This window comes from Cydia fagiglandana, chromosome Z (genome assembly GCF_963556715.1).
Source record: "Cydia fagiglandana chromosome Z, ilCydFagi1.1, whole genome shotgun sequence".
NCBI lineage: Eukaryota > Metazoa > Arthropoda > Insecta > Lepidoptera > Tortricidae > Cydia > Cydia fagiglandana.
The window spans coordinates 8,673,575-8,699,690 of record NC_085959.1 but is presented as its reverse complement, the minus strand read 5'-3'; the positions used below and the strand labels follow the sequence as shown (position 1 = coordinate 8,699,690).

At 42.2% G+C, this 26,116-nt stretch overlaps 1 protein-coding gene across 1 annotated transcript in view; it reads right to left on the bottom strand.

Moving 5' to 3' along the window:
• The window catches only part of LOC134678765 (disco-interacting protein 2), a 134,323-nt gene that overhangs the window by 7,435 nt on the left and 100,772 nt on the right, over window positions 1–26,116 (bottom strand). The window contains exons 4-17 of the mRNA XM_063537464.1: window positions 17,973–18,101; window positions 17,419–17,655; window positions 16,900–17,018; window positions 15,798–16,098; window positions 15,213–15,524; window positions 12,734–12,926; window positions 8,453–8,665; window positions 6,387–6,556; window positions 5,622–5,825; window positions 4,842–5,063; window positions 3,895–4,103; window positions 2,595–2,826; window positions 1,767–1,876; window positions 33–1,645 (exon numbers count right to left, since the gene is read on the bottom strand). Of these exons, the coding sequence (XP_063393534.1) occupies window positions 33–1,645; window positions 1,767–1,876; window positions 2,595–2,826; window positions 3,895–4,103; window positions 4,842–5,063; window positions 5,622–5,825; window positions 6,387–6,556; window positions 8,453–8,665; window positions 12,734–12,926; window positions 15,213–15,524; window positions 15,798–16,098; window positions 16,900–17,018; window positions 17,419–17,655; window positions 17,973–18,101 (4,264 nt within the window). The remainder of the gene's footprint in view (window positions 1–32; window positions 1,646–1,766; window positions 1,877–2,594; window positions 2,827–3,894; window positions 4,104–4,841; window positions 5,064–5,621; window positions 5,826–6,386; window positions 6,557–8,452; window positions 8,666–12,733; window positions 12,927–15,212; window positions 15,525–15,797; window positions 16,099–16,899; window positions 17,019–17,418; window positions 17,656–17,972; window positions 18,102–26,116) is intronic.

Sequence of the window (26,116 nt, the reverse complement as noted above, 5' to 3'; positions counted from 1 at the left end):
GTAACTAATAATATAATTAAGAGCACACTCACCATTCGGCAACCTTCTTGTGGCACCGCATGACCGAGTTCTCAATGTCGATGGGATGGTACCGCATGCCGCGCAGCATGATGGTCTCGTCGAGCGCGCCCACCACGAACACCGCGTCGTGCGTGTCGTGCGACTCCTGCACGCTGGCGCCGCTCACGCTGCCGCACGCCGACGCCAGCGACTCCGTGTCGCTGTCTCGGATCATCAACGAACTGTCATCCCCTGCGCTCGCAGTCGTACTGATCTCCGTCCTCCTCAAAAACCCTAGGTAACCCGTCCTCGCGTAAACTTCGCCCGTATTCCCGGTTACCAGCTGAGCGCAAAAGTGGTCCGCGTAGTCACTCTCGTCCCCGTATATCGTGAAGTATCCGCTCGCGCTGTGTGGCGATTGAACCCAAATTTCACCTAAATGCGAGTCGCCGCATTGTCCTTTCGTTTCGGGATTTGCTGTGATCACTTTCACACCGGGTAAAAGTTTTCCGGACTCCATTAGACATAGCGAGTGCGGGCTGCCGCGTTCTACTAAAGATACTCTGTCGTTGCGCAGCGCACGCAAGTCTACGTACACCGTTGACGGCTCGGGGCTCGAGGCGCCCTGCAGACAGATCGCTATGTTCACTCGGCAGCCGAAAGAAGTCGAGACGGCGCGAGGACTGAGCCCTAACGCCGAGAACAGCTTCGAGAACGAATTCGTCAAGTTTATCCTCGGCCTCTCCTCGGCGACCACAACGCACGTTCGCACGCAGGCCAAATTAATTCCTTTCGACTTGAGCTGATTGACGGAGCTTCCTAGCCCTTTAGTGCATAACTCCATCACTCCATACGAGCAGAACGTGTCCCTCACTTTGTATTGAGACACGGCGCTGAGCCAAAGTCCAGGATTGATCTCCACTTCAGAAGGCGGAATTAAAATCGAGTGATGTCCGGAATAAATGCTGCTGAGGCACCACAAAGCGAATCCGAGGCCACAGTAAGGGTCTAGGCATAGCGCTATATGTCTGGAGGGGTATAATTCGCAAGCAATTTTCATGGATCGACAGAGAGACGTGACTGCGGCGTGCGACATCTTGATGCCGGCGAGCATTCCTGTAGTGGAGACGCTGAAGTCGAGGTACGCAAGCATTTCTGCTGTGGGCGCGCGGTATAAAATTGGTAGTTTCTTTTTGGGCATATCGTCGGTGTCGAGCGTTATGGGCCAAGCTTTGCTGTCGAGGACGTTGCTGGCCTCCTTGGAGCGCAGCAGTTTTATCACAGACTGGTTTGAGAGGACTAGAGTCGCTTTGCTGACGTCGACGATCATTCTGACCGTGGGGAGGGTGGTGTGCAGGTTCTGCGGGTGCGGCGGCCGGATGGTGACGGGGACGGCGCCCACGTACAGACACCCGTAGAACGCGCAAATGAGATCAATCCCGGGAGGGAAAATGAGCGCTACGTGGTCTCCAGTGTTGACCCTTCCTTTCTCTAGGAGGAGGTTGCCGATCCGCTCGGCCTTCTTGTGTAGTTCGGCGCAGGTCAGGACCTTGGATACGGCGCCCTTCGAGTTGAGGAGTGTAAAGATGACGTGGTCAGAGGTGCTCTGCGCGCGCCATCGCAGGATTTGAGATATAAATTGATACTGAAACAAAATACGTAAGATAAGTCGACACTCATCGAATTGAATGTTATCTGACAGCAATTAAAAGTGTTTTTTCAGTTATAAACGCCGTCTGCGTTGGCCGTGGTCAATGGTTTCTTACCTTTCTAGCAGCGTCTGAATCATCTGTGTATCCCATGTCGCGGCCCTGCGCGGAGGCAAGGCGGTTGCCCTGCACCAGGTTGCCCACGATCACCGACGCCGGCCCTACGTCTACCGACAAATACACCAAACGTGTTAATTAAAAAGAAAAATCAAATTCAAAATTATTTATTTCATGCTATTTACACACATAGCTATACACAACAATAAACATACAAGAATTACATATAAACACATTAAAATTGACAAATAGATATAATACAGTGGTAACCAAACTCTTAATTTTTGCTACCACTGTATCACACTTGTAGGGGAATGTAGTCCCTCACAGTGGAGCATTATGGGACAGTCTGGTTTTTCCGCTATCATTCTCAAGATGGTGTTGGGACTGTCCCGCACCCATAATAACTATTTCAATTCAATTAAAATGTTCTGTAATTTCTAAGTAAAAATCGTGTTTGTTTGTTTAACATCAGAATGAAATGGCGTTGTACGCCCTAAAGAGAGAGTGACACGCAATGGCATTGATCAAAGATATTATAGTCGCACCAATAAAAGTCTGCAGCGGATTTGATAGCCCCCGCAGTGGAAGTGTTATTTATACGTCATAATTTCATAGAAGTTTGACGTTTAAAATGACACTTGCACTGCGTGGGCTACCAAAATCGCTGCAGACTTTTTACGGTCTAACTCTAGACAGATGGAATACCACCCCAACCCATGACACGTTATTTTACTCGCTTAACTGTGCCTCAATTACTCGGAGCAATCGTGATGCGAACGCGCCTGTTTATGAATGACATCATGCCCTGGCATATATATAATTTACCTGAGTGTATTTCCCTCGGCTTCGGCAGGTTAGTGACGCAAGTATGCGGACACATTAGCACATTCGCCGGGTGTAAAGTTCCTTCCAAAAAGCGCCGCTTGCACTCGCTGAGGTGGATCCCGCCGAGCGGAGTCTTGGGCAGGTAGTTGGGCTGCACCAGCGCCAGGCAGTAGATGCCGACCTGGTGGATCGAGTCCACGGCTTGGAGCACGCGGGACATCCATTGGAATGACTAGAATACCGTTTTAATGTTATTTTAATGGACATTGGTTCATTTATTTATTTATTTAAACTTTATTGCACAAAAGAATACTTATTGGACAAAAGGCGGACTTAATGCCAAAAGTATTCTCTACCAGTCAACCTTAAGGCAAAGCAGAGAGATTGTGGGCGGTGCTACTAATCACTAATGTTCATACATATTTTTTAATACATTTGTCACTCCTGTGTTCAATAGTTTACAGCATGTGTATATTATACGAGTAAGTGTCCATTTTGTGAACCTTATTAGTAAAGCGGTTTTATAGGCCTTAACTTGGAGTATGTCCGCAGGAAAGACGTGAACTTATTTAATTGTACCTATGACCCAAACACGTATCGGATACCAATGTCAGTTATATGATATTAAATATTGGCTTCATTTACACACCAGTTGAAAGTAAGAGGGTTTAAGGTATAAAGATCGGTACGGTACGGTATCACGATCTAACTTAGCTTGAGCGGGGGAGTTTTTTTTTGATGTGACTGTTGTAATATAAAGCACCACTGTACTCTAAACAAAAAACATGCCTATAGGAATACGTTTACTTGTAAGTGGCCTAAACATACCTTTTCCTCCCCGGCCTCTGCTCCGCCACGATGCAGATCCTCTCATCCCTCAACACCCGCACAGAGAACACAGCAATGCGGCCTCGGTATATGAACTTCATCGGTTCGACAGCGAGCACTGTCGCAATGATGTCGTCCATGTTGTGTTTGCGGCCCGTCACCGTCATGTAGAGAGAAGCCAATACCGCGTATATGAACATAGATAACAGCACTATTAATATAACATACCTCTTCCTCCCCACAATCCGGCCTCTGCTCCGCCACGATGCAGATCCTCTCATCCCTCAACACCCGCACAGAGAACACAGCAATGCGGCCTCGGTATATGAACTTCATCGGTTCGACAGCGAGCACTGTCGCGATTATGTCGTCCATGTTGTGCTTGCGGCCCGTCACCGTCATCAGGCCTCGTAGAGAGAAGCCAATATCACGGTATATAATCATAGATAACAGCACTATTAATATAACATACCTCTTCCTCCCCACAATCCGGCCTCTGCTCCGCCACGATGCAGATCCTCTCATCCCTCAACACCCGCACAGAGAACACAGCAATGCGGCCTCGATATATGAACTTCATCGGTTCGACAGCGAGCACTGTCGCGATGATGTCGTCCATGTTGTGCTTGCGGCCCGTCACCGTCATCAGCCCGTCGCGGGAGCCGCACACGAACACGAGACCTGGCCACATGAAAGTTTAGTTTATTTATTAACAGAAGAGACAAAGGTTCATTGAATGTTTAAGATGTGGAAAGAAAGTCTAAGAAAAAATTATAGCCTCAAGTTTAAAAGCTGCAGTCCGCAGATAGCGCTGTACAGCGGGATACGTTTCGGGGTTACTGAAGTCTAGCGGTCTCACCCGAAAGCCTGTGTTCGTGAGTCCCAATAGACCCCAGTACTTACCACCAGGCCCCAAGAATCCCAGCAGCCCGCTCCTAACGTAGCTCTCCTCTCCTATGGTCTCGCCATCAGCGTCTAGCGGCCTCACTCGGAAGACTGTGTTCGTGAGCCCCGGTAGACCCCAGTATTCGCCACCAGGCCCCAAGAATCCCAGCAGCCCGCTCCTAACGTAGCTCTCCTCTCCTATGGTCTCGCCATCAGCGTCTAGCGGCCTCACTCGGAAGACGGTGTTGGTGAGTCCCAATAGACCCCAGTACTTACCACCAAGCCCCAAGAATCCCAGCAGCCCGCTCCTAACGTAGCTCTCCTCTCCTATGGTCTCGCCATCAGCGTCTAGCGGCCTCACTCGGAAGACTGTGTTCGTGAGCCCCAATAGACCCCAGTTCTTACCACCAGGCCCCAAGAATCCTAGCAGCCCGCTCCTAACGTAGCTCTCCTCTCCTATGGTCTCGCCATCAGCGTCTAGCGGCCTCACTTGGAAGACTGTGTTCGTGAGTCCCAATAGACCCCAGTACTTACCACCAGGCCCCAAGAATCCCAGCAGCCCGCTCCTAACGTAGCTCTCCTCTCCTATGGTCTCGCCATCAGCGTCTAGCGGCCTCACTCGGAAGACTGTGTTCGTGAGTCCCGGTAGACCCCAGTAGCCGGAGCCTGTGGCCCCGGAAAGCACGCAGATTTCGCCGACTTCATCCGTCTTGCAGAGGTACGCGGGGCCCTCCATTTTGACCACGACGATTACGCCTGCGGGATTAATTGGATGTTAAAATTGTGGGGTTGATATTGTATGTAAAGTATATATATAAATTGTTTTGTGTTGTGACTATTAAGCTCGATTCAGTCGAGTCTTTAGGTCTTTTGAACGTAGCTGTCTAGTGAACCGTATGCTCGACGCAGTGTTAGTGCAACTGCGCAGCGACGTCATTTTCCATAGCGTTACTTGACGCTAACGCTCAAAAGACGTTATTTTGGTGTGGCCCCAAAGTATCGACGATGAATGGGGCAAAAGCCTGCAATTGCAGAGATATATTCCACGAATCTAATACTCATCTGCTTAACGCACAACACTAGGTTTTACAAGCTGGTTTATGCCTATACTTATATGAAAATCTTTACTATGTAATCATTAAACTAAATGAACCGTCGCGAACTAAGACCTAACATAGAGTAGTATAAGTAAAGAAAGAGCGAGATGTATGAAACACGTTAAGCTGAAATTTGTTCTGTAAATTTTAATGACAATGACAACGTAATATCTCGGTTGGAACTGTTCAGTCGCGTTTTGTTGGGACTGGGACTTACACGACGGCATGACCTGCCCGCAGTCCTGCAGCGTGAGCGACGTGAGCGAGTTCTCGGCGTCCACTCGGACCACGCCGTACGAGAGCCCGGACATGGACAGCACGCCGCGGCCGGCGGAGGAGCCCCCGCGGCCCGCGCGGCGCACGCACACCACCAGCGACTCGCTGCTGCACGCGCATGGGCATATGGCGTCACCGCGGACCCCTGGAATGTAAATACATGTTATGGAACTAGCTAAATACTTAATACATAAATGCTGAGTGTTTGGTCACTCAAAAAGGAGAGCAACCGGTCGGAGCACGACAAGGACCAGGATCCCTATTCGACAAGCGTCGTTTGACGTATTGTGTTGATCTCCCGTTGATGTGGGAAAAATCATAAGTTCTCGAATACGTACAATGTCAAAATTTGACATTAACAATACACAGTTAGGGTGACAAGCAAACCAAACCGAACCACCCTTAGTTTAGAGTTGAGTTTTGGTTGTACCTAATGATATTATCCACCGTTGATGGAATCAACACTCAGTATGCGATAAAATCAACTGTTGATTTGACGTGGATGCGAAATCTGACAGTTGCACATGTCGAATTTGGCCCCAGGGGTCACCGCCTGTCTAGTTGACTACTTCCTTGCTACGGAGAGGAACCAGTCGCATGACGACAGCGACCAGGGGTTGGCGCCGTCAGCGACCAAAAGCATGCGCAGCGAGCTCAGCGAGATCTTGTGGTCAACTTGGCAGTTTTCCACTTTATGTCAACATACCCTTGCTTTGGAACACGGAGAGGAACTGGTCGCACGACGACAGCGACCAGGGGTTGGCGCCGTCAGCGACCAGCAGCATGCGCAGCGAGCTCAGCGAGATCTCCTTGTGGTCGCGGGTGGCGAGGAGCCCCCAGTGGAGGTCGCGGGACTTTACTATCGCCACTGACGCTCTGGAAAATGGTAAATCCGTGAAAGTATTTGTTATTACAAGTATGGAAATACTACAATCCCTATAAAATATACCGGGTCTTATACAGATTTAAAACAGTTTAAATTGTATGGAAAATATTTATATGTAACAGTTTTTAGATCACGTGTACATAAATAATGATTTTATCATGTGACACTATAGCGTAGCGCTTATATCATAGAAGCTTTCGCTTCCATTGGATTTTAAATCAGCATTAGCAGCAAAAATGCTATGTCTTCTTGTAGCTCAAAATATAAACGTCAAAATGATTATTACTAAAGTACATCTTATGAAGCAAAGTCCCCCGCCGCGTCTGACTGTTTGATTCGCGATAAACTCAAAAACTACTGAACGGATTTTCATGCAGTTTTCACCTATCAATAGAGTGAATCTTAAGGAAGGTTTAGGTATGTAATTTGTTAAGGTTTACCCGTGCGAAGCCGGGGCGGGTCGCTAGTAATATAACTAATACAATCTACAATGTTATCTTATTTTTAGTAGACAATGATCACGCTATTCGAAACATTATACACTTATGTTATATATATTGTTTGTATAATAATATGATTGCTAAAGTTTCCAGGAACGTATTTTTTCATAGCAGCAGTTCATTGGTGAAGGAAAACATCGTCAAGACACCTGCTTATACATCTGCTTAGAAATTCAAACTTATGATCCCTGTGAATGATGTAATAGTTAACCACAGAAAAAATGATACCTACTTATACTTAGTTATTTTCTATCAATTCCAAATCACACCTCAATCTCATTGTAAAAAAACATCCTCTATACACGGTCATTTTGCTGATGATACAATATCTTATATCTATAGAATTACATAATTGGTCGAAGTAGCTATGGTGATATTCTTATAACGTTATTTTTAATTTAGGTACTAATTTAAGGTGATTTGTAAACTCTATGTTAACTTCGCGTGGCAGCAATTGGCATCGGCTAAGTCAATATTAGACTTATAGTCACTACAGAAATAATACAGAATGACACATTGGGTATGATGAACTCGTGATTCAAAGTGAATCATGTTTTGAATCAGACTTCGCAATTGCAATATTAATAAAGTCAAATTAAAGACTGGCGATGTTGTGTTGAATGAGCTTTTCGCCATGTTAGTGACCTCATTTGTGAAAATAGAGAGAATGGATGAAAATACATACACATCCACAATGCACATACAAATATCGGTCAAAATAATTATCTGGTATAGTTATATTTCGGATAAAATATATTTTATAAGCACATCGCGGATCCGTGGCATACGAGCGCTTAAGGTTTTGTTTATATTGTTATAACCACTAGCCGCCCATACGTCAAACCTTGCCAAGCAAAATGAAATTTTGATTTTGTCAACATAAAGTTCAAATTAGAATAGAACAGGAGACCTTTTTATAGGTCTCTGGGCGGCTAGAGGATAAAAAACGAAATATTATATTGTAATTGATGTCAGTTAACTTCTGATAATACCAATATTGCATTGCATTTTCGTGCTGTGGAAAATACATTAAGGTTACACAGGTTACAGTCGCTTTCGCAAAAACTATAGGTATCTATTTTGCCGATAATCGGATCAGTTTAAGTTACGATACTTTAAATAAGCTTTCCATTACAACTTAAAGGAGACAGTCTTCTTTATTATTACAATCAAACCTAATTGTACTTAGTGATCATATGCATCAATGAAGCATGTCTGACCTTGATCAGCGCATACGGGATGAATATGACATGCATCCCATTCAGCAAACTGACAAGAACCGCGTGCCACAGACCGGTCTCCCGCTTGAAGTTTACCCTGTTTTCCCGTCTTCCTGTAATTTGAGATGACCAGCAGTACAAAACAGTCCATGAATCTAATAGTTACCTGTATTTTGTGATCATGTGCATCCACGAAGCCGGGCTGACCTTCATCAGCGCGTACGGGATGAATATGACGTGCATCCCGTTGAGCACGCTCGCGAGCACGGCGTGCCACAGGCCGGTCTCCCGCTTGAAGTCCAGCACGCACACCATGTGCTCGCCCTCGGTGTAGTTGCACGCCACTGAGAGCATGCGACAGTGCGCCAGCATTGATTGCCTGAAATGATATTAAAGTTAGTTGGAATATGGTTCAAAATTGAGTGACTAGATTTAGCTACTACCAACATTACCAACTGAAAGCCCGTGGTAAATTCATAGAATGGGCGCCATCCCTTTGGAACAGGCCCCTATCACAGGCCCCTGCCTGTGATCACGGTTTCTCGGTCAAGTTCCTTTCGGGCCCCTTGGCATTTTGCACGCTTTGCCTACATCACAAGCATACATTGCTTGGCCAACAAGTAAATAAGTGTGTATTGACGCAACGCAGGTACTGTACTTACATATCGATCCGGAAATGAACAGAAAATTGTCAATGTCATTGGTCAATTATTTTCGCAATAGGCGCCTATTGAAAACTAAAGCGACACCTATTTGTTCAACATCGGGGGGCACGGCAGTGCCCCCGCCAAGTCGAGCGCGAAGCAAACACTGCCGTACCATCCTTTACTGGAACCATTTCGCCGCATTTTCAGGCCCCTATTTGAGAACCTCTGGATAAGACCAGAACGCAGAAATTTTGGTCATCCAGTAAGCTATAATCACATACTTAAAATCCAAAATTTCAAGTCTGTAGGTCATTTAGTTCCGAAGTTAAGCGAAAGCAAAGTTTCGCATTTATGAAACTCACTCATGATCATCAGAATAGAACTAGTACTTCCCATAAACTCAGAGAGCTGAAATTTGGTACAGAGTAAGGGTTTAATGGCCACATAAAGGGAAAACCTAAAAATATTGCAATATCAGTCACGTTTTAAAGATCTAAGAACTGCATAAGTAAGTTTGTAATCCCATATAAATATATGATATTACAAAGTTACTGTTGCAGTTCCTACAAATAGTAGGTAAAGTAAAGTAAAGGTACACTACGATGTACGATGTGAGTATGAATGAAGATATGTTTAGTTATGATATGTGTATACATAGTATGGGTATGAGTACCCGAAAAGAAGGACTGCCTACAAAAAGAGATGAGATCCCATCAAAAACATTACATGTAAAAAGGTGCAAGTCTCGCAACGCTTTTACTACAAAAAAGTTTTGAGATGTAATGTGAAGCCAAGTCGGTTATTTTAATCAGTGCCAGGGGGTGTTAAAACCGTATCAATAAGATATCTTTAATTTGTAATACGTATAATGACTTGGCCATCGCACGTCATCATCATCATCATCACCTATTAAAAATAATTCTAATTGAACATAACGCTAGCGCTAATTGCAGTTTGAGCATTACACATAATATTTACGAGTACGGTACGAGTAAAGCATTATGTGCGATTGCCAAGTCATTATATGATGATTAGTGACGGATTACTGATTATTATTTAATTATTAGATTGAATGAATGGGCAATACGAAAAACTGTTGCTACTGTACAAGAATCAGAACCGGAAAAAAAGAAAAGAAAGATTTGTAATAATAAAAAAACTACTCCTAAAAAGAATAATAATGTGTTAAATAAAAACATCTAATAAAATAAATCAATATGCCCACGTTTCTACAAAAAGCAGTGAAATCCCACCAAAAACATTCTGTAAAAAACTAGCCAAGTCTCGATGGAGCTGCTTGTTTATCTCTAAAAAGTAATGAAATCTAGACAAAGTCGTGCCAAGTCTAAGGTTCCTTACTGCGATTTCTTTATTATTATAGTTAATGTTGTGTGACTTGGCCGTTGAAGGGTACACAAGGGTACAAAACCAGGTGCTCCATGACACCATTGCACCAATCTGCCATTGCACCAAAAAGAAGTGTTTGTTTCAGGCTCGCCCATACATAAGTATTATTGAAATACGCAGCTTTATCAAGCCTACAATTGACTGGTTATTGAATCAACGTTTTCCAAGTGGCAATTTTCCATCGTCAATGGGTAGCGGTTCTGGCGACAGATTGGTGCAATGGTGTCATGGAGCACCTGGTTTTGTACCCTTGTGTACCCTTCAACGGCCAAGTCACACAACATTAACTATAATAATAAAGAAATCGCAGTAAGGAACCTTAGACTTGGCACGACTTTGTCTAGATTTCATTACTTTTTAGAGATAAACAAGCAGCTCCATCGAGACTTGGCTAGTTTTTTACAGAATGTTTTTGGTGGGATATTATTATCGCCATTAAAAATAACTATCTCCGGCCGAACGAAACTGCAAATTTGCCTGCAATGCATCCTGCACCTTGTTACCGGACTCCCTCACTAGATGGCGTTAGTCGACGCATTGCTCAAGTTTCACTGCATGTAAACTTCCATCAAGTTTTGTTTACGAGCTTGTAATAACTGACTTTATACATGTAAACCTTATTCCAGAGACATAAAGTCCAATGATTCACAATTTTATATAACTGCAATTCTGTCACTAAATTCAATAAGGTGGTATTCATGCAACAAGTTATATGAATTTGTATCTTAATACACTGTAGCTAAGGTCGATTTTCGTTATCGATTCATCGTGAATTCGATTCGGTCGTACTATGACAAAGTTAAAATTTGTTAAAGTTTTCGTATACAAAGCACGAACTTTGAATAAGTTATTGTAATGCACGAGACGATAGTCACTTACCGAGATAAATTTGACTTTGATAACTAAATAGCTTTTCGTGAAAATGAAAACTCTAATTGGGTGGTTGAGTTGAGAGTTGAGAGCAACTACCGCAGCTTTCATCAATCTGTGTGTCTTAATTTAGTGATACTTGTACGACCTAAATTGTGACGTCACATTACATTAGTGAAGCTAGTTACAGTGATCGTGCATTGAGCAGTTTTCGCAATTGGCCCCCAAAGATAACGTCCACCACGTTAAAGATAAGTACCTATAAAAACATATTCTTATAAGAAATACTAAAGGAAATCGGACTCTTATTTGACAGCCGTTGGGTATATGGGTCATTCTTGTCTATCTGCGTTTCCACCACTGTCTAATCCCGTATTGGCAATCTATTAGATATGTATAATGGAAATCAGCATGTCACATTGCATAAGTGCTCTGAGTTTTCGTGACAGTCACGAAAGGAACTATTACTACTATAAGCCTTTTATTTATGTGTTGCAGGGTATTACTTCGTGGGTCAGGGGCGAGGCAGCTTCACCAAAACTCCAAATATACTAAGATTACCAAGGCATAGACCAGGCTTTGGTCCTAACCGGGTAATAATTCCGCCCATGGCAGACCCGCCGAGCGCCGACGTGTGACTGATTAACAGTCCGCAGGACGGTATCGGCCTGTCAGTTGTTCAGTACTGTCAAAATCTTGTTCTGACAGGCCGATACCTTCCGACGGACTTTTAATCAGTGGGCCCCTTAATACTGTCACGTGCGCGGCGGGATCAAGTCGCGCGAGGAGCGCCGAGCGGGGAAGCTTCTATATGTACAACCACCTGCAAATATATTACACAACGAAGACCGCAAAAATATCCGACACAATTTTATTTTTATAGAGCCATAAGAGCGTGTCACATATTCGGCTTTCCAAGAGCAATATGTATATTATTGTAGTTGACTATACTTTAACGACACGTGGAGGATACGAAACAACGCCGAAATCGAAGAGTTGGTGGCCGCACCCAATATCATCGGCGAAACGAAATCCCACAGAATTCGCTGGTTCGGTCACCTATTAAGAATGGGAGAGGATCGGGCTGCCAAGAGGGCGTACCTGGGATGACCGACTGGTGGCCGCCCAGTAGGTCGGCCCAGATACCGCTGGGGAGACAGTGTGGAAGCGGATCTGCGTCAGCTTCAGGCAGGCGCAGGATCGGAAAAAGTGGCGTGCTCTCGTTTCGGAGGCCAAGATCCTCTTTGGATCGCTGAGCCATATTAGTAAGTAGTTACTACTTTAGGCCGTACTTTAGGTATATATACAGTGTGGAAAGATAAGTCGGGCCCTGGAGGGAAACTACCTTAAATCCTTAAGCTGGCTCATTTTACTTGAAGGATACATTCCTTTATTTTTAAAAAGAAATATAAAGTCTCCTTTAAGTAAAATGAGCCAGCTTAAGGATTTAAGGTAGTTTTCAGGGCCCGACTTATCTTACCATACTGTATACCTAAAGTATACTTTAGGGGGTTGATCCTTACCGTGTAACAATGACACCCATGGCAGAGCCGTCGACCGCGGAGGTGTGTTCGATGTGCGCCGGGCTGTCGTCGGCGGGGCGCGGGGGCGGGATCCAGTCGCGCGGGGGGCGGGGCAGCTTCTCCGTGGACACCCATTGGAGCGATGGCCAGCCGCGGAACGAGACCACGTCGCCCGAGGATGTCTTTGGCAGGCCTAGGGAAAAGAATACAGTCAATAATAATTGAACACAACAGGAAATTGATTTGTTGTTTTTGATATAGGGTGTGGCGTGTAATATGAGCAAAAAATTAAACTGTAGGCTGTCCTCCTCATACTGATTCGCAAACGAATTATACACCGAAACCATGCTCAAGAATCACTCTATAGAATAGATGGGTGAAAACCGCGTGAAAATCCATTTAATAGTTTTTGAGTTATTTATCGCGAATATACAAACATAGAGCGGCGGGGGATTTTGTTTTATAAGATGTATAGATATATATACATATTTATATTATATATTTTTTTTTAAATTATGAATGGTCTTACTCATGGCCACAGACTAGCCGAGGCGTATAGAACCCAACTAGGGCATGTAGAGATCAGTGATTCATTTCCAACAGTAAGCGAGTTTTAATTGTTCCCAATAGGGCAAAGGAGATATAAATCCCTATATTATATTTACATATTTATTTTAACATTTCATATTTTACCAATAAATGAGTGCGAGTCTAACTTTTTCAGAACAAGAAAGAGCTCAATAGTAAGGTACAGTCGCCATCAGATATATCGGAGCGGCCGAGGCGTTCACAATATCTGAATGAACATTCACTCTAACGCCTTGACAATAGAGGCGTGTTCAGATATTTGTGACCACATTGGCCGCTCCGATATATCTGATGGCAACTGTACAGGAGTTGGGCACTTGAATTTCCACATGAATTCCTAAATGGCCCGTTCGACCGCTTTTCAATTTCAATCCTCCATCGCGTTTTCACCTCATTTTTGTCATTTTATTTTGCAGGATGAATGTAGAGAAGACACATTTTTAATTGAAGTGTTGCTAACAGTAACTCAACAGTAACTGCATTTAGAAGCGCCTAGATTGTTTTTGCAAAATTTTTGTTTTTTAAATTGGAACTTATAAAACAAAGTTCCCGGCCGCGTCTGTCTGTTTGTATGTTTGTTCGCGATAAACTCGAAAACTACTGAACGGATTTTCATGCGGTTTTCACCTATCAACACTTGAGAAAGGTTTAGGTGTATAATTTGCTAACCCGTGCAAAGGTGTGGGTCGCTAGTTTACAATACAACAAAAGAAAATGCAACCAGATGAATATCGAGTTCAGGAGAAGAGTTAAAAAGTTAAACCTAATTTTTAGTCGACAATTTTCGCCCGTCTGTGTTACACGCGTTCGCCTTTTTGTAATTACATTTCACCATCGTTTCTCCGTGTTCTCTTTTGTAACCAATAAAAAGATCACAAAACCAATTTTACACGTCGGCGGTAACGTTCCATATTCCGTAACTATATTTATAACGCTTTCACCCCAGATCGCATAATGATCCATTAGATTAGAGTATCCAAATAACGGAAGTTCCATTTTATATATTGCTTCCGTATCGATCGAGTATAGTTAGTTTTCTTTCGTTTGGCAACGATGTGGCATAGATATCGTTAATCAAGACAACATGCTGTTACAACAAACTATTTGTAATGTTATAGGTATACTATTAGTATAAGACCAGGCGCTGAAGTATAATAAAACTGTCAGTGCCATATTAATTATCCTTTATTAATGAAATATTTGTTCCATTTTTTAAGTCCCCAGACCTGTCGTTCGTTAAAATTTTGCTTATACGGAAAGGTCGACAGCTCTTTACGGGATAATTGAATTGAATTCTTTTTTGTCTAACGTTTTACGATATCATTAATCCAGTTATGTCTTTTTTATGGTTTTTGACAGATTTATATCCGTGCTTTAGTCATTCTTGTAACCTAAGTATTTTATGGTTTAATAAGAACTCTTACGAAACCTACTTTAGGCTCATCGTTTCCGGCTCACACTGAGGCATCAGATGCTGTATGATGCCTCATTCTGCGTTAAGTAAGATGCTCTCCTATCTTTCTCCAAGCTTGATAAGTGTAAGGAAGTGATACTTACAAGAGCCAAACAGGAACCAAACTTGCTGTAGCCCCGAATCTTGTCTCGTCAGCGGCACCTCTATTGGCACAGGCACCACACAAGCATGCAGACACCCGTAGAACGCGCACATGAAGCTGATCGCGTCGTTGATATAGAACACATACCTTTGAGGCACGCGTCGGACGTGAGCGCGTACTGTATCCCACACGAGCTGAGCAGGAACCCAACTTGCTGTAGCCCCGCGTCCCGCCTCGTCAACGGCACCTCTATTGGCACAGTCACCACACCAGCTTGCAGACACCCGTAGAACGCGCACATGAAGCTGATCGCGTCGTTGTTATAGAACACATACCTTTGAGGCACGCGTCGGACGTGAGCGCGTACTGTATCCCACACGAGCCGAGCAGGAACCCGACTTGCTGTAGCCCCGCGTCCCGCCTCGTCAGCGGCACCTCTATTGGCACAGGCACCACACCAGCTTGCAGACACCCGTAGAACGCGCACATGAAGTTGATCGGGTCATTGTTGGGGTACACCAGGGCGACGCGGTCGCCGGGCTTGATGGATGTGTCGCCGGTTAGCGGGCCGCCGCTGCTCGCCTTCGACGTGAAGGATTTGTTGAGCAGTGCGAACGCGATTTTGAGCGAGCGGCTTAGTAATTTGCCTGTAAAGAAACCGGTTTGTAAAATTCATGCTGAAACATTCATTACCAATTTAAGTTAACATGTCATCAAGATTACTACATTTACTACCTATATTTTGTGAAACACCTTAGCTTAGATAGCTAACTTTAAAACGGGATTCCTTTTTGTTGGATTTTGGGCCAATTTTATTTTTAGCATGGAGCAACTTTTAGAGATGTGCACCGCTTGACCTAACTGAATCTATTGTCTATAATATGTGTTATAATTTTGATTCTTAGTCCACTAGAACTCACCATAAGTAAGCGAGTTACTCAATTTCCCATTAGGGTCCAACACCGTAGCCACATTGGCTTTAAACGATGCCGTGCCGTATCTCTGCAGTGCCGCCTCCAGGTTCCTGGGGAGCCCGGCGGGGACAACCAGCTGCTCGCCCACCGCTGGGGTCATGGTGCCACCCTCGGGTTTGGGCGCGTTGGGGTCCTTGGGGTTGGCCGCGATCTCGAGCTCGATGTCGTCATCCTCATAGAATTCGGGTAAAGGTCGGCGTTTGGGCCGCTTTAGTGTGTTGAGCAGTTGCTGGATCTTGGCTGACACCTGGTGAAGGGATTTTTGATTATTGTACGAGAAAATAAAGACCAATAAATGAATATTTACAAATCATAATCTGATTACGGATTTGTATGAGTAATAGTATGTAAGTTCATACCTCCTCTTATCAGAAGTTTCCTTAGGCTTATTATTAGCGGCTATTTGTTAGTGATACCCAACATATTCGCTGTGTGCGTCATGTATTTATATGTAGTTAGTACAATGGCGTATTAAGTTCCACCATCCGGCACCTGTGCCAGTATCGTCAGATTGGTAGCACCCGATTCGGATGGCGAACAACGCGCCCGCTGATGTGTGTTAAGTTTGCAGTCTGTACCATGACGTACCTTCCACCTTCCGGTGCCAGTGACTGTATCGTCAGATTGGTAGCACCCGATTCGGATGGCGAACAGCGCGCCCGCTGATGTGTGTATTAAGTTTGTAGTCTGTACAATGACGTACCTTCCACCTTCCGGTGCCTGTGCCTGTGTCGTCAGATTGATAGCACCCGATTCGGATGGCGAACAGCGCGCCTGCTGATATGCATGTTAAGTTTGTAGTCTGTACCATGACGTACCTTCCACCTTCCGGTGCCGGTGCCTGTGTCGTCAGATTGGTAGCACTCGACTCGGATGGCGAACAGCGCGCCCGCTGATGTGTGTATTAAGTTTGTAGTCTGTACAATGACGTACCTTCCACCTTCCGGTGCCTGTGCCTGTGTCGTCAGATTGATAGCACCCGATTCGGATGGCGAACAGCGCGCCTGCTGATATGCATGTTAAGTTTGTAGTCTGTACCATGACGTACCTTCCACCTTCCGGTGCCGGTGCCTGTGTCGTCAGATTGGTAGCACCCGACACGGTCCGCGACGAGCGCGCCGCCGCGCCGCGCGCCCGCCGATGTGTGTGTTACGTCTGGTTGGATGTCTGCACAGATTACATAATTTTGGATAGGTATTTAAATAAAACAATGTTTCTGAATCGAATAAACCATAAGGTGGTTGTACTTGTCACCTCTATTGACAAAATGACTTAAGTTTCAAGATGACATGTACTGGGACCGCGTCGAGCACCAGTACCACCAGCTTAAGATTTAAACAATAGCTGGTGAATTCAAACACATTAAGGGGTTACATATAGGGACAGAGACCTTCTGATGGAATGGACAGAGAACGAACTTAATCGAATTTTAATCCCTCTTATTAGCCGCAAGGTAGTTTAAAGTGTCCGGCGAACGGATTGAGACCCCTTTAAAATTCCATGCACCCTAGTGTTGTAAATGACCTAGTTATGCTGTACGATGTATAAGACAGTAAATTAAACTCACAAGCAGGTAAATGTGTCATTTCCGAGAGATCTATCTCCGTCCTCTCCCTCATGTGTTTCTTCTCCCTCTCCCGTTCCCGCTCCCGCTCCCTCTCGCGGTGGTGTGGGGGCTGCGGCAGCGGGTGCGGGTGTGAGCGGGGGTGCGGGGCGGCGGGCCGCCGCGCAGGAGGCGACCCCAGCTCGGGGGGCGGGGGGAGGTCTGTGTCGCCGGCGCACGAGTCTTCGTCTGAACTTGATGCTACAAGAAAACAAGATTGATAGAGATGTACATTCCAAAAAGCTAGCATCGACTTGTATCTGAAAATAAACTGAAATAAATGTCCTATACGAAAGAAAAAATATCAAGACCTCCAGCGATTAGAGCCGCGGTAACCAGCATTACCACTTAGCTATCCGGAGCACGAGATACCGGTCGAAATTTCTCAAGTCTATGCAATCTTGTAAAGGCTAAGGGCGCTCTTTGCACCAAAAAGGGTCGTGATTATTAAGGGCCTAAGCTTCCAACGCCTGCTGCACCTCTAGAACATATTATTATTTATTTATTTAAGTACTTACAGAGGTCGTGCCGTTCTCTGTCCGGGCTCTTAGCCATCATGGAGGTCCGCTTCGACGGCATGGGCAGCGATGGCTTGGGTCTGTTCTGCATCTCTGCTAGCGCCTGCTGCACCGCCTCTTGCCGGACCTCTGTAACATTCATGTTGTCTTAGTACTTCTCTTTACTCAGCTATCCATTTTTTTAAATTATGTAACAGATACAACAATCATTCAACGAATCATTATTACAACATATGGATTTTTACATGCCAATTTTCCAAAAGGTTCTTTCTACTTATTCATGCACCAAAAAATTACAAAACTACCCAAAACATCACATAACAACAGATATTCATAGACAGGTATTTAGGGGCGCTATGAAAAAATTGTGACTTCATGACAAACCGATTTTGCGCGCACACATACTCATTGATCGGGTTAAGCTATTGACCGCTCGGCTCTCGGGTTGTGCATGTGTGTGCGTGTCATACGTAAATATGAGGAATTCGGCGTGTTATTAAATCACAGTTTTGTTTTAGCAACTCTATCTTGGCATATGTTTTAACTCGGTAAAAATAGTATAAACACTATCATGCCAAATACTCCATTCCTCAAATCAACGTAAAATCAGAGGGCCTAACGCGAAATATAAAAATTTGGGTCATACACATTTTTTTGAAAACTCGTTCGCGTCTTTCCTGTAGACATCGCAAAGTTAAGGGAATGTAAAGCAAATTTTTACGCGGCACTTTTACAGGCGGAATACATTTTTCCAGTACTTGAGACTCAAATAATACCAGAGTCGTTAACTTTTATTGTACTGTCCACAGAAGTGACTCTTTTCTAAAATGTGTTTGATCCATCTATGGTGAGGATCAGCCACTGATGAGCGAGAAAAAACACCAACAAGAACACGAGTGGATTCTTGCGTAGGTACCAATGGAAATATAGGAACGCAACCTTGTACATTCGTCCACAATTTTACTTGACAGTAAGCCTTAATGCAAAGTCATAAGGTCCACCAAGGATCAGTTAAGAGTATTGCCGCTGTTGCTGCAGTACTACTATCGCTACCTCGCTCATATCTATAGCATCTCTTCAATAGAAAGGAGGATGGGTCAATTATACATAGTGCTGCAGACATTTTGGACTAATCATTGAGTTTTCACTTCTGTCGGCAATCCCGGAGTGCAACTCGTTATTTTTTTTTCATGCAAAATTTTGGGACACGTTTTTTCAGGCGTGAATGTACAACGATTCTGAGTAAAATGAGCCCAAGAAGTCAATATTTTGAAGACACGAATGAAATGTACATTTTTATTTGGAAAACGCTTTTATATATTCTACAGATGTAGCAACACAGCACCCAACTTATTGTGAGACATAGACCGTCCACGCTACATAAGTCGCATGTCAAGTTTTACGTGAAGTATGGGCCATTGTCACTGGCAAAAATGTCAAGTCAGTGCAAATTTAACGTGGTCGGAGTCTAGGGATGCAGCAATATGTTAAGATAAGAATGAGAGGTATGTAACGACTGTTTTAGAGTTCCGTTTCTCAAAGGGCAAAAACGGAATTCATATAGGATCAATGATATCCGTCTATCATAGCCAATTTGCAAAATAGTTGAAATTCTGACATATAAGCAAGTCGGTGATCCAAAGGCGGACGTGTAATGCAAGTAAATTTTTATTTTTACTATAGTTGCAACCCTATGTTAAATTGCTAGTAGGTCTGTAGAAATGCTTACAATCATGCATTAATATCGAGAGGTTAGTTTAAATTATTATCTTTCTTTATTTTATATTAAAATTCCCTTAAAGGCTAAAATGGAAAGCAAGTATGACATATGTACATGCAAAATGGTTGGTTAGGCCTTTAAGTTATTAAATGAAATGGGTTTCATTAATTGCACCAACGGTATATCTAATGGCACATTAAGGGGCCCACTGATTAACAGTCCGCCGGACGGTATCGGCCTGTCAGTTAGATCATAATTTTAACAGTTCCAAACAACTGACAGGCCGATACCGTCCGGCGGACTGTTAATCAGTGGGCTCCTTTAGAATAGAACAGGTACAGGTACAAGGTAGTTTAATTGCTAAACACAATACCTTTACCTACATAAATGAATGGTAAACAGTGACACGGGAGTAGCTTACTGATTGATATGTTTTCCGATTGAATTATAATAAACATAACGCTTTTCCTTTTGCGCGTGTGAATATATTTATTCCCAAGGGCCAGTTGCACCAACCACAATAGGGTATTTGACTGTAATTAAAATAAATTATTTTACACCATGCAAGAAATAAAGCACCAGAAGATTAATAGAGAAACGTAGACAGCAGTTATTTTTAGACACAACTTATATTTTAAAACCCGTATAAAACTATAAAGAGTATGTAATTTGATTGTGACGTCACATGCTAGTGTTTAATATAAATTGCATAGTAGCAAAATTGTTTTGACAGTTCGAAAAAAGAAACTGATTTGACTAGTAGTCCCTATTAACAGACTGATCAACGTCAAGCAGCCGAGAACTATGAAACTTTCCATACAACAAATTTTAGCGAACGCTAAAACGGTGACAAACGATTTTGTGCAACCGACCCTAAGGGCTGATTTAGACGGCGCGCGAAGTCGTATGCGATTTTAGCTATATTGCGGACTGTTGGTTAAGTCCAATTCAACCGACCGATGAAAAACCGCAATGTAATGAAACTCGCATGCGAGTTCACGCATCGTCTAAATGAGCCCTAAGAGTCGGTTGCACAAAACTGTCTGTCGCCACTAAAACGTTCGCTAAATTTTATTTTATGGGAAGTTTCATAGTTTTCTATTTAGTGGCGTTGATTACTCCGTCGATTGCGGTTTGTGCAAATGGCCCTAGGACCGGTTGCACAAACTGTCTGTTAGCGTCGTCGTAGCAGTTAAGTGTAAAAATATGGGTGCACACATCATACCCAAAAATATGTACCAGAGCTCTTATGTCAGTGAATTAAGAACTATGGGACATGTTTTTAAGTAAGTTATATGTACCCATATTTTTAATCTGTACTATACCTACGTTGAAAATTTAAAAGTTTGACTACTATGTATATCATATTTGACTCTGGTTAGTTCGCTGACTGTAGGTCGTCTAAGCTAACTATGCACCGACTTGAACAGAGCAGAGTGAAGGAGTGTCATTATAAACGTCATATTTTCATAGAAATATGACAATGCCACACTTCGTCTTTAAAAAAGCCGTGCAGACTCAGTTTGCTCCGACTATAAAAGACTTTGGAAAGCTTTTTTCACATCTGTACAACCGCGACAATAGTCCCTGTCAGTTATCACCTCGTCTTTCCGAAAAGTTGTTGTTCAATACGCATCTATTAACCACTATAAAGTGATCCTCAACAACACACAATAGTCTCTGATCTCCAGATCAAGTTACGCTAGACAGAGCATATTGGTAAAATACCTGTGTTGTGTGCATGCATTGCTCATGAGCTTGTCGGATACTCTCAGCTTTACGTTAAGTGGTCTAACTGAATGGAGAAAGTCATCAAACGTGTTGTAACAGGTGCGTGATGTTTTCACGTCACTGTCACGTTTACAGTGTTTAGTTAAAAATGTTCTCCATATAAGGTTCATAAACAACAATTACCAAGATCAAAACCCCCTCCAGTTGCAATATCATTTACGCCAATATAGCTGCATATATTATTGAATTTTTTCCTATAATCGCTTCCAATAATTCATATATCGCGCCGATAATCGGATGGCAAGAGTGATTATCCTGTTAGGTCCACTTGAATCATCCCACTAACCCGGAGTTAAGCGGTTTAATCGTCAACCCAGTGTCAAATTGTACTGGTAACCATGATAAATCCAGGTTTAACCGAGTAAGTCTACTTCTTCATAAATGTGAGTTGCAACATGGATATTTTCAGAATGGCGGAGCCATGGCGACGAGGTCTACAGTTCACAGAGTCACTAGTTAAATATGTGATATAATAAAATGTACTTCAAATAACAGTTAATATTCAAGAGGAAGGAATGACAGGTGCCCGTGCGAACAGACATATGGCATATGGCGTCCTTAAAAAGGGGAAAGACAATGACTGGAGTGTCATTGCAAACGCTAGCACACACAGGTGATTCAAACGTTCAAGCTTAGTACCTATAATAGCGCTCTCCTACGGTTACTAGTTAAAGAGGGCCGAAGATCTAAATTCATAATTTCGTTATCAGTAGATTTCTTAGAGGATATAACCAACGGAGACGCCATGTCTAAAATTTTCGGTACAAAATAGTCTGCCGTTTTTTGCGGGGGAGGGGCACATCAAATGTATAGGTACGTCATGTCAGATAAACGTCAGTCCATACATATGGTTGACATGTGGTTGACCATTGGCCGCCTATTTTCGACAGAGGGGAACGCCTGTTAATGGCGGCTCCATTGTTAATTACTCCGAGGTAGATTTGCACTTAAGTGCGGTGACCTTGTGCTCTTTGTAAAAGCTTTAGGGCGTCCGCTGGCTGGCGCGGTTGAACGGAATTTCATGAAAGAAAATATGAATAATGCAAACTTTGATAATAAAACTTCATTACATATCTATTTTTACACGACTGCCCAAACAAAAAGAGTGTATTGTGTTCAGCGTTCATGTTTGTATGTATACACGGTGTAACATGAGTAAACCGAATAATTTTAACAGCGTATTCCTGATCATATGTAGAGACAAAAATGTCCTATAAACTTTTTTTTTAAAACGCCTAGTTTCAGAGATAATATTAATTTAAAAATAAACAAGTATTTGTTGTTACATAATGTAAAAGGCCTTTTTGATGGTAATGTTGCTGCTATGGGACGTAGTCTAAATATCCTTATTGATAGATGTCAAAAAGTGACAAGTAACACTTTGCAATAAGAAGGTTTTACGAAAAAAAAATGTAAAAATCAATTTTAAGTAACAATTTTACCAATAACATTTATTTTTCATGTACAAATACATTCAAAAAATTGAAAAAACAAAACAAAAAAAAAAATTTTTTTTTGCGAAATTTACCTAAACTCATATTACATTTTTTCCTTCTTTTGACCTCAGAAATGCGTGGTTACAATTATTCAGTTTCCTCATGTTACACCGTGTATATAGTAGTAGTAGTAGTAGTAAACTCTTTATTGTACAAAAAGACATATTAAAAATAACATACAATTATATATATACACAATTACATACATACATACAATTAGATATATATTTTTCCCCTTACGATGGTTTGGCAGAGCCAATAGGCTAAGCAAGTTGTGATAATATGTTGGGTTACGACTGTTACGAGTATGACAAAATGGACGGCGAACACAATAACAATGTGAATGGTAGCTAACGCATAATTTACCCGTAATAATTATGTATAGTGTTCGCGTTCTTCTGAATAACCCGATACAGTTTGAATGTAAATATCAAATTGCAGTATTAAATATGAATATACACGCCTTTATTAACTTAGCTTTACTCCGTATATTTGTTTATTATATAGCCTGACAACAGTTTATTTGACCCTCGCCATTTTGCGGATTTTCAATGGTACTAATTTCTTTTACTGGCAACAAGTACTCTTTGACAACGAACGTTGGATGTCATCGAATGTCACCGATGTAAACAAATAGAAAATATCTACGAATATATTCAAATATAAACGGTTTTATTACAAAAATGCCATTAAAAATATTCCAAAGATGCTAAAAAATTGTAGTGAATGCAATCAAATACTTACAGCTTAAAAAAGACGAAGGATTGTGTTGTTTGACTTGTTGTTGTTGGTAAATTTTAAAGTTGACATGACCGGTATTGACGTTTTATAGTGCGGTTGTATTGAACTGGTTATCGTATCGTATAGGAAGTAACTCAAGAAAATTGAAGCAATTGCTGTGATCATGTTAAAAAAATTGAAGGCGATTATAGGAATAAAGGTCCTATAATTGAATTGGAGACTGAACGTTTTATAATAGAGGTTGGTCGTCCTGAAAGCGACACAACATCTGATGAAAATCAGACTTCGTCAGAGTCAGAAAACGAAGAATATATAAATATTAAATATTTAGAATCAGATTTTGACGATTAGGTAAATTGAAAGAACCGAATTCTCTGTAAGGAATGTTTCTGACATTATACGAGTATCAACATGAAGCCAATGCCCACTACCCCAACTATACATGACGTACGCACATTATTGCCATACGTAAGCTGTTTGCAGCGACACTATCTCAGGGTTAAATAAACTGTTGTCAGGCTTTTACATTATATTAACTAAAATTTATCCCATTACCCGGTGTCCAATTTATTGATATATTTAATTCCTTAATTTCAGTGACAATTGATGATTAGCAGCGGTTAAATGCAACCATATCGATTATGAGCTCAAATAAATACCTATATCGAATAGTTGATTGATGTGCAAAGGAAAAGGTGTTACGTTACAGGCTAAATTTTATTTAAACAAAGGGAATAAAGTATGCCGGTGGCAGCAAAACATGTCACAGATCGCTGCGCGTGCGGTGCCGCGGCCGCGGGCACTGCTAGTATGTAATAAGTATATATATGTACTTAGTCTGCTGAACTATTTTGTCAGTAGATAAAGACGTGAAAATCAAAATTTGTATGAGAGAACGAAACCCTCACCCTTTTTCAAATTTGTTGCCTTTTCTACTGACGCTGACGGATCTGGTTGGCCAGTCTTAATATTAGATGCGCACCAGCAGGGTTTACGCGGTTTTCATACTGATCCGGATCCGCTCGCCACTCCCGGGTGCGGGCGGCATATATGCTTAATCTATCTAAGATACCTTTAAACGAGCAAAATTCTTGTTTATGTATATATATATGTCAGGGATCTCGGAAACGACTCTAACGATTTCGATGAAAGTTATTGGGTTTTCGGAGGCGATAAATCGATCTAGCTAGATGTTATATCTGAGAAAACGCGCATTTTTGAATTTTTGACGTTTTTGTGCGTTTTCCGAGCTCTCTCAGATATAATATTAAGTAATAAAAAAATGCCCGGCTCGCATACCGCAGCGGCGTGCGGACCTACTATATCCGCATTCAATGTGAAGACTGCCTTAGTGTGCAGCAAGCAACTAGGTACGCATGGCTCGACATATGTGCGACACATGACTGTATTCAAGAAATAATAATGTTTGAAAATAAACTTTAATTACACAAATCACGGTTGTATTTCCTTTAGGGAAAAATGAGACACTTGAAACGTTTCAAACTAAGGCTTTACTCATCTTAAAAATTCGCACATTTATCACAAGAGTATACTGCATTATTGAAGTGAATTTTTCATTTTTTGATGCCTCATTTTACTTTTTATTTGATGCGGGCTAATGAAGTAGGACTGAATTTACGAAAGAAAAGATAATGTTCGTTGCAATTGTATTTTACGAACAGTAAAATACTGCAGGAATTGTACTAATGAAAGATCTGATTGTATCACAGAATAAATAGGTACTAGTAAAATACAGAAAGTTTATTCGGAAGTGAACCTAACTAGTTAGGTAGATATGTAATTATATTTATTAGTATTAGGGAGAACTACGGAGTACACTATTATTTTAATATAAAATATTTGTGAGGAAGGGCAATTTTGAACGGAGAACTTATTATATATGAAAAAGTCTCTTCTAAAAGGTACCCATAACCATGGGTGGGTGGGTGATAACCATGTGGTTTTTTTTTTAACTTATTCAAATTAGGTACCCACATATTGCTTATTTTCTTTTAGTAGACCAGGAGATATCAATCGAATGTCATTAGAAGGATAAATTGCCTGAATACCTGGATAACCACATTCTTTCCAGAAATATCGCCGAATTAAAAAATATTTGGGTGCTGACATCCTACAATCTACATATTTGGTACCTATCCAAATTTTTATTCTAATTTTGTCAGGTTCACAGTGTTCACATATCGCGTGTTGACAACCCTTAACGTGCGACATCGCTTTGTAACAAAAGGACACTACTTTGTGACAAAAGGGACAACGCACAAAGACGCCTATTTGAAAGGTACAATACCGAAATGGGAATATTCATTTGAAGGGTTGACTTTGAATCAGAAACCAGTCCAGTTTAAGCGATACTTTACATAACTCGTTTGGTGTAA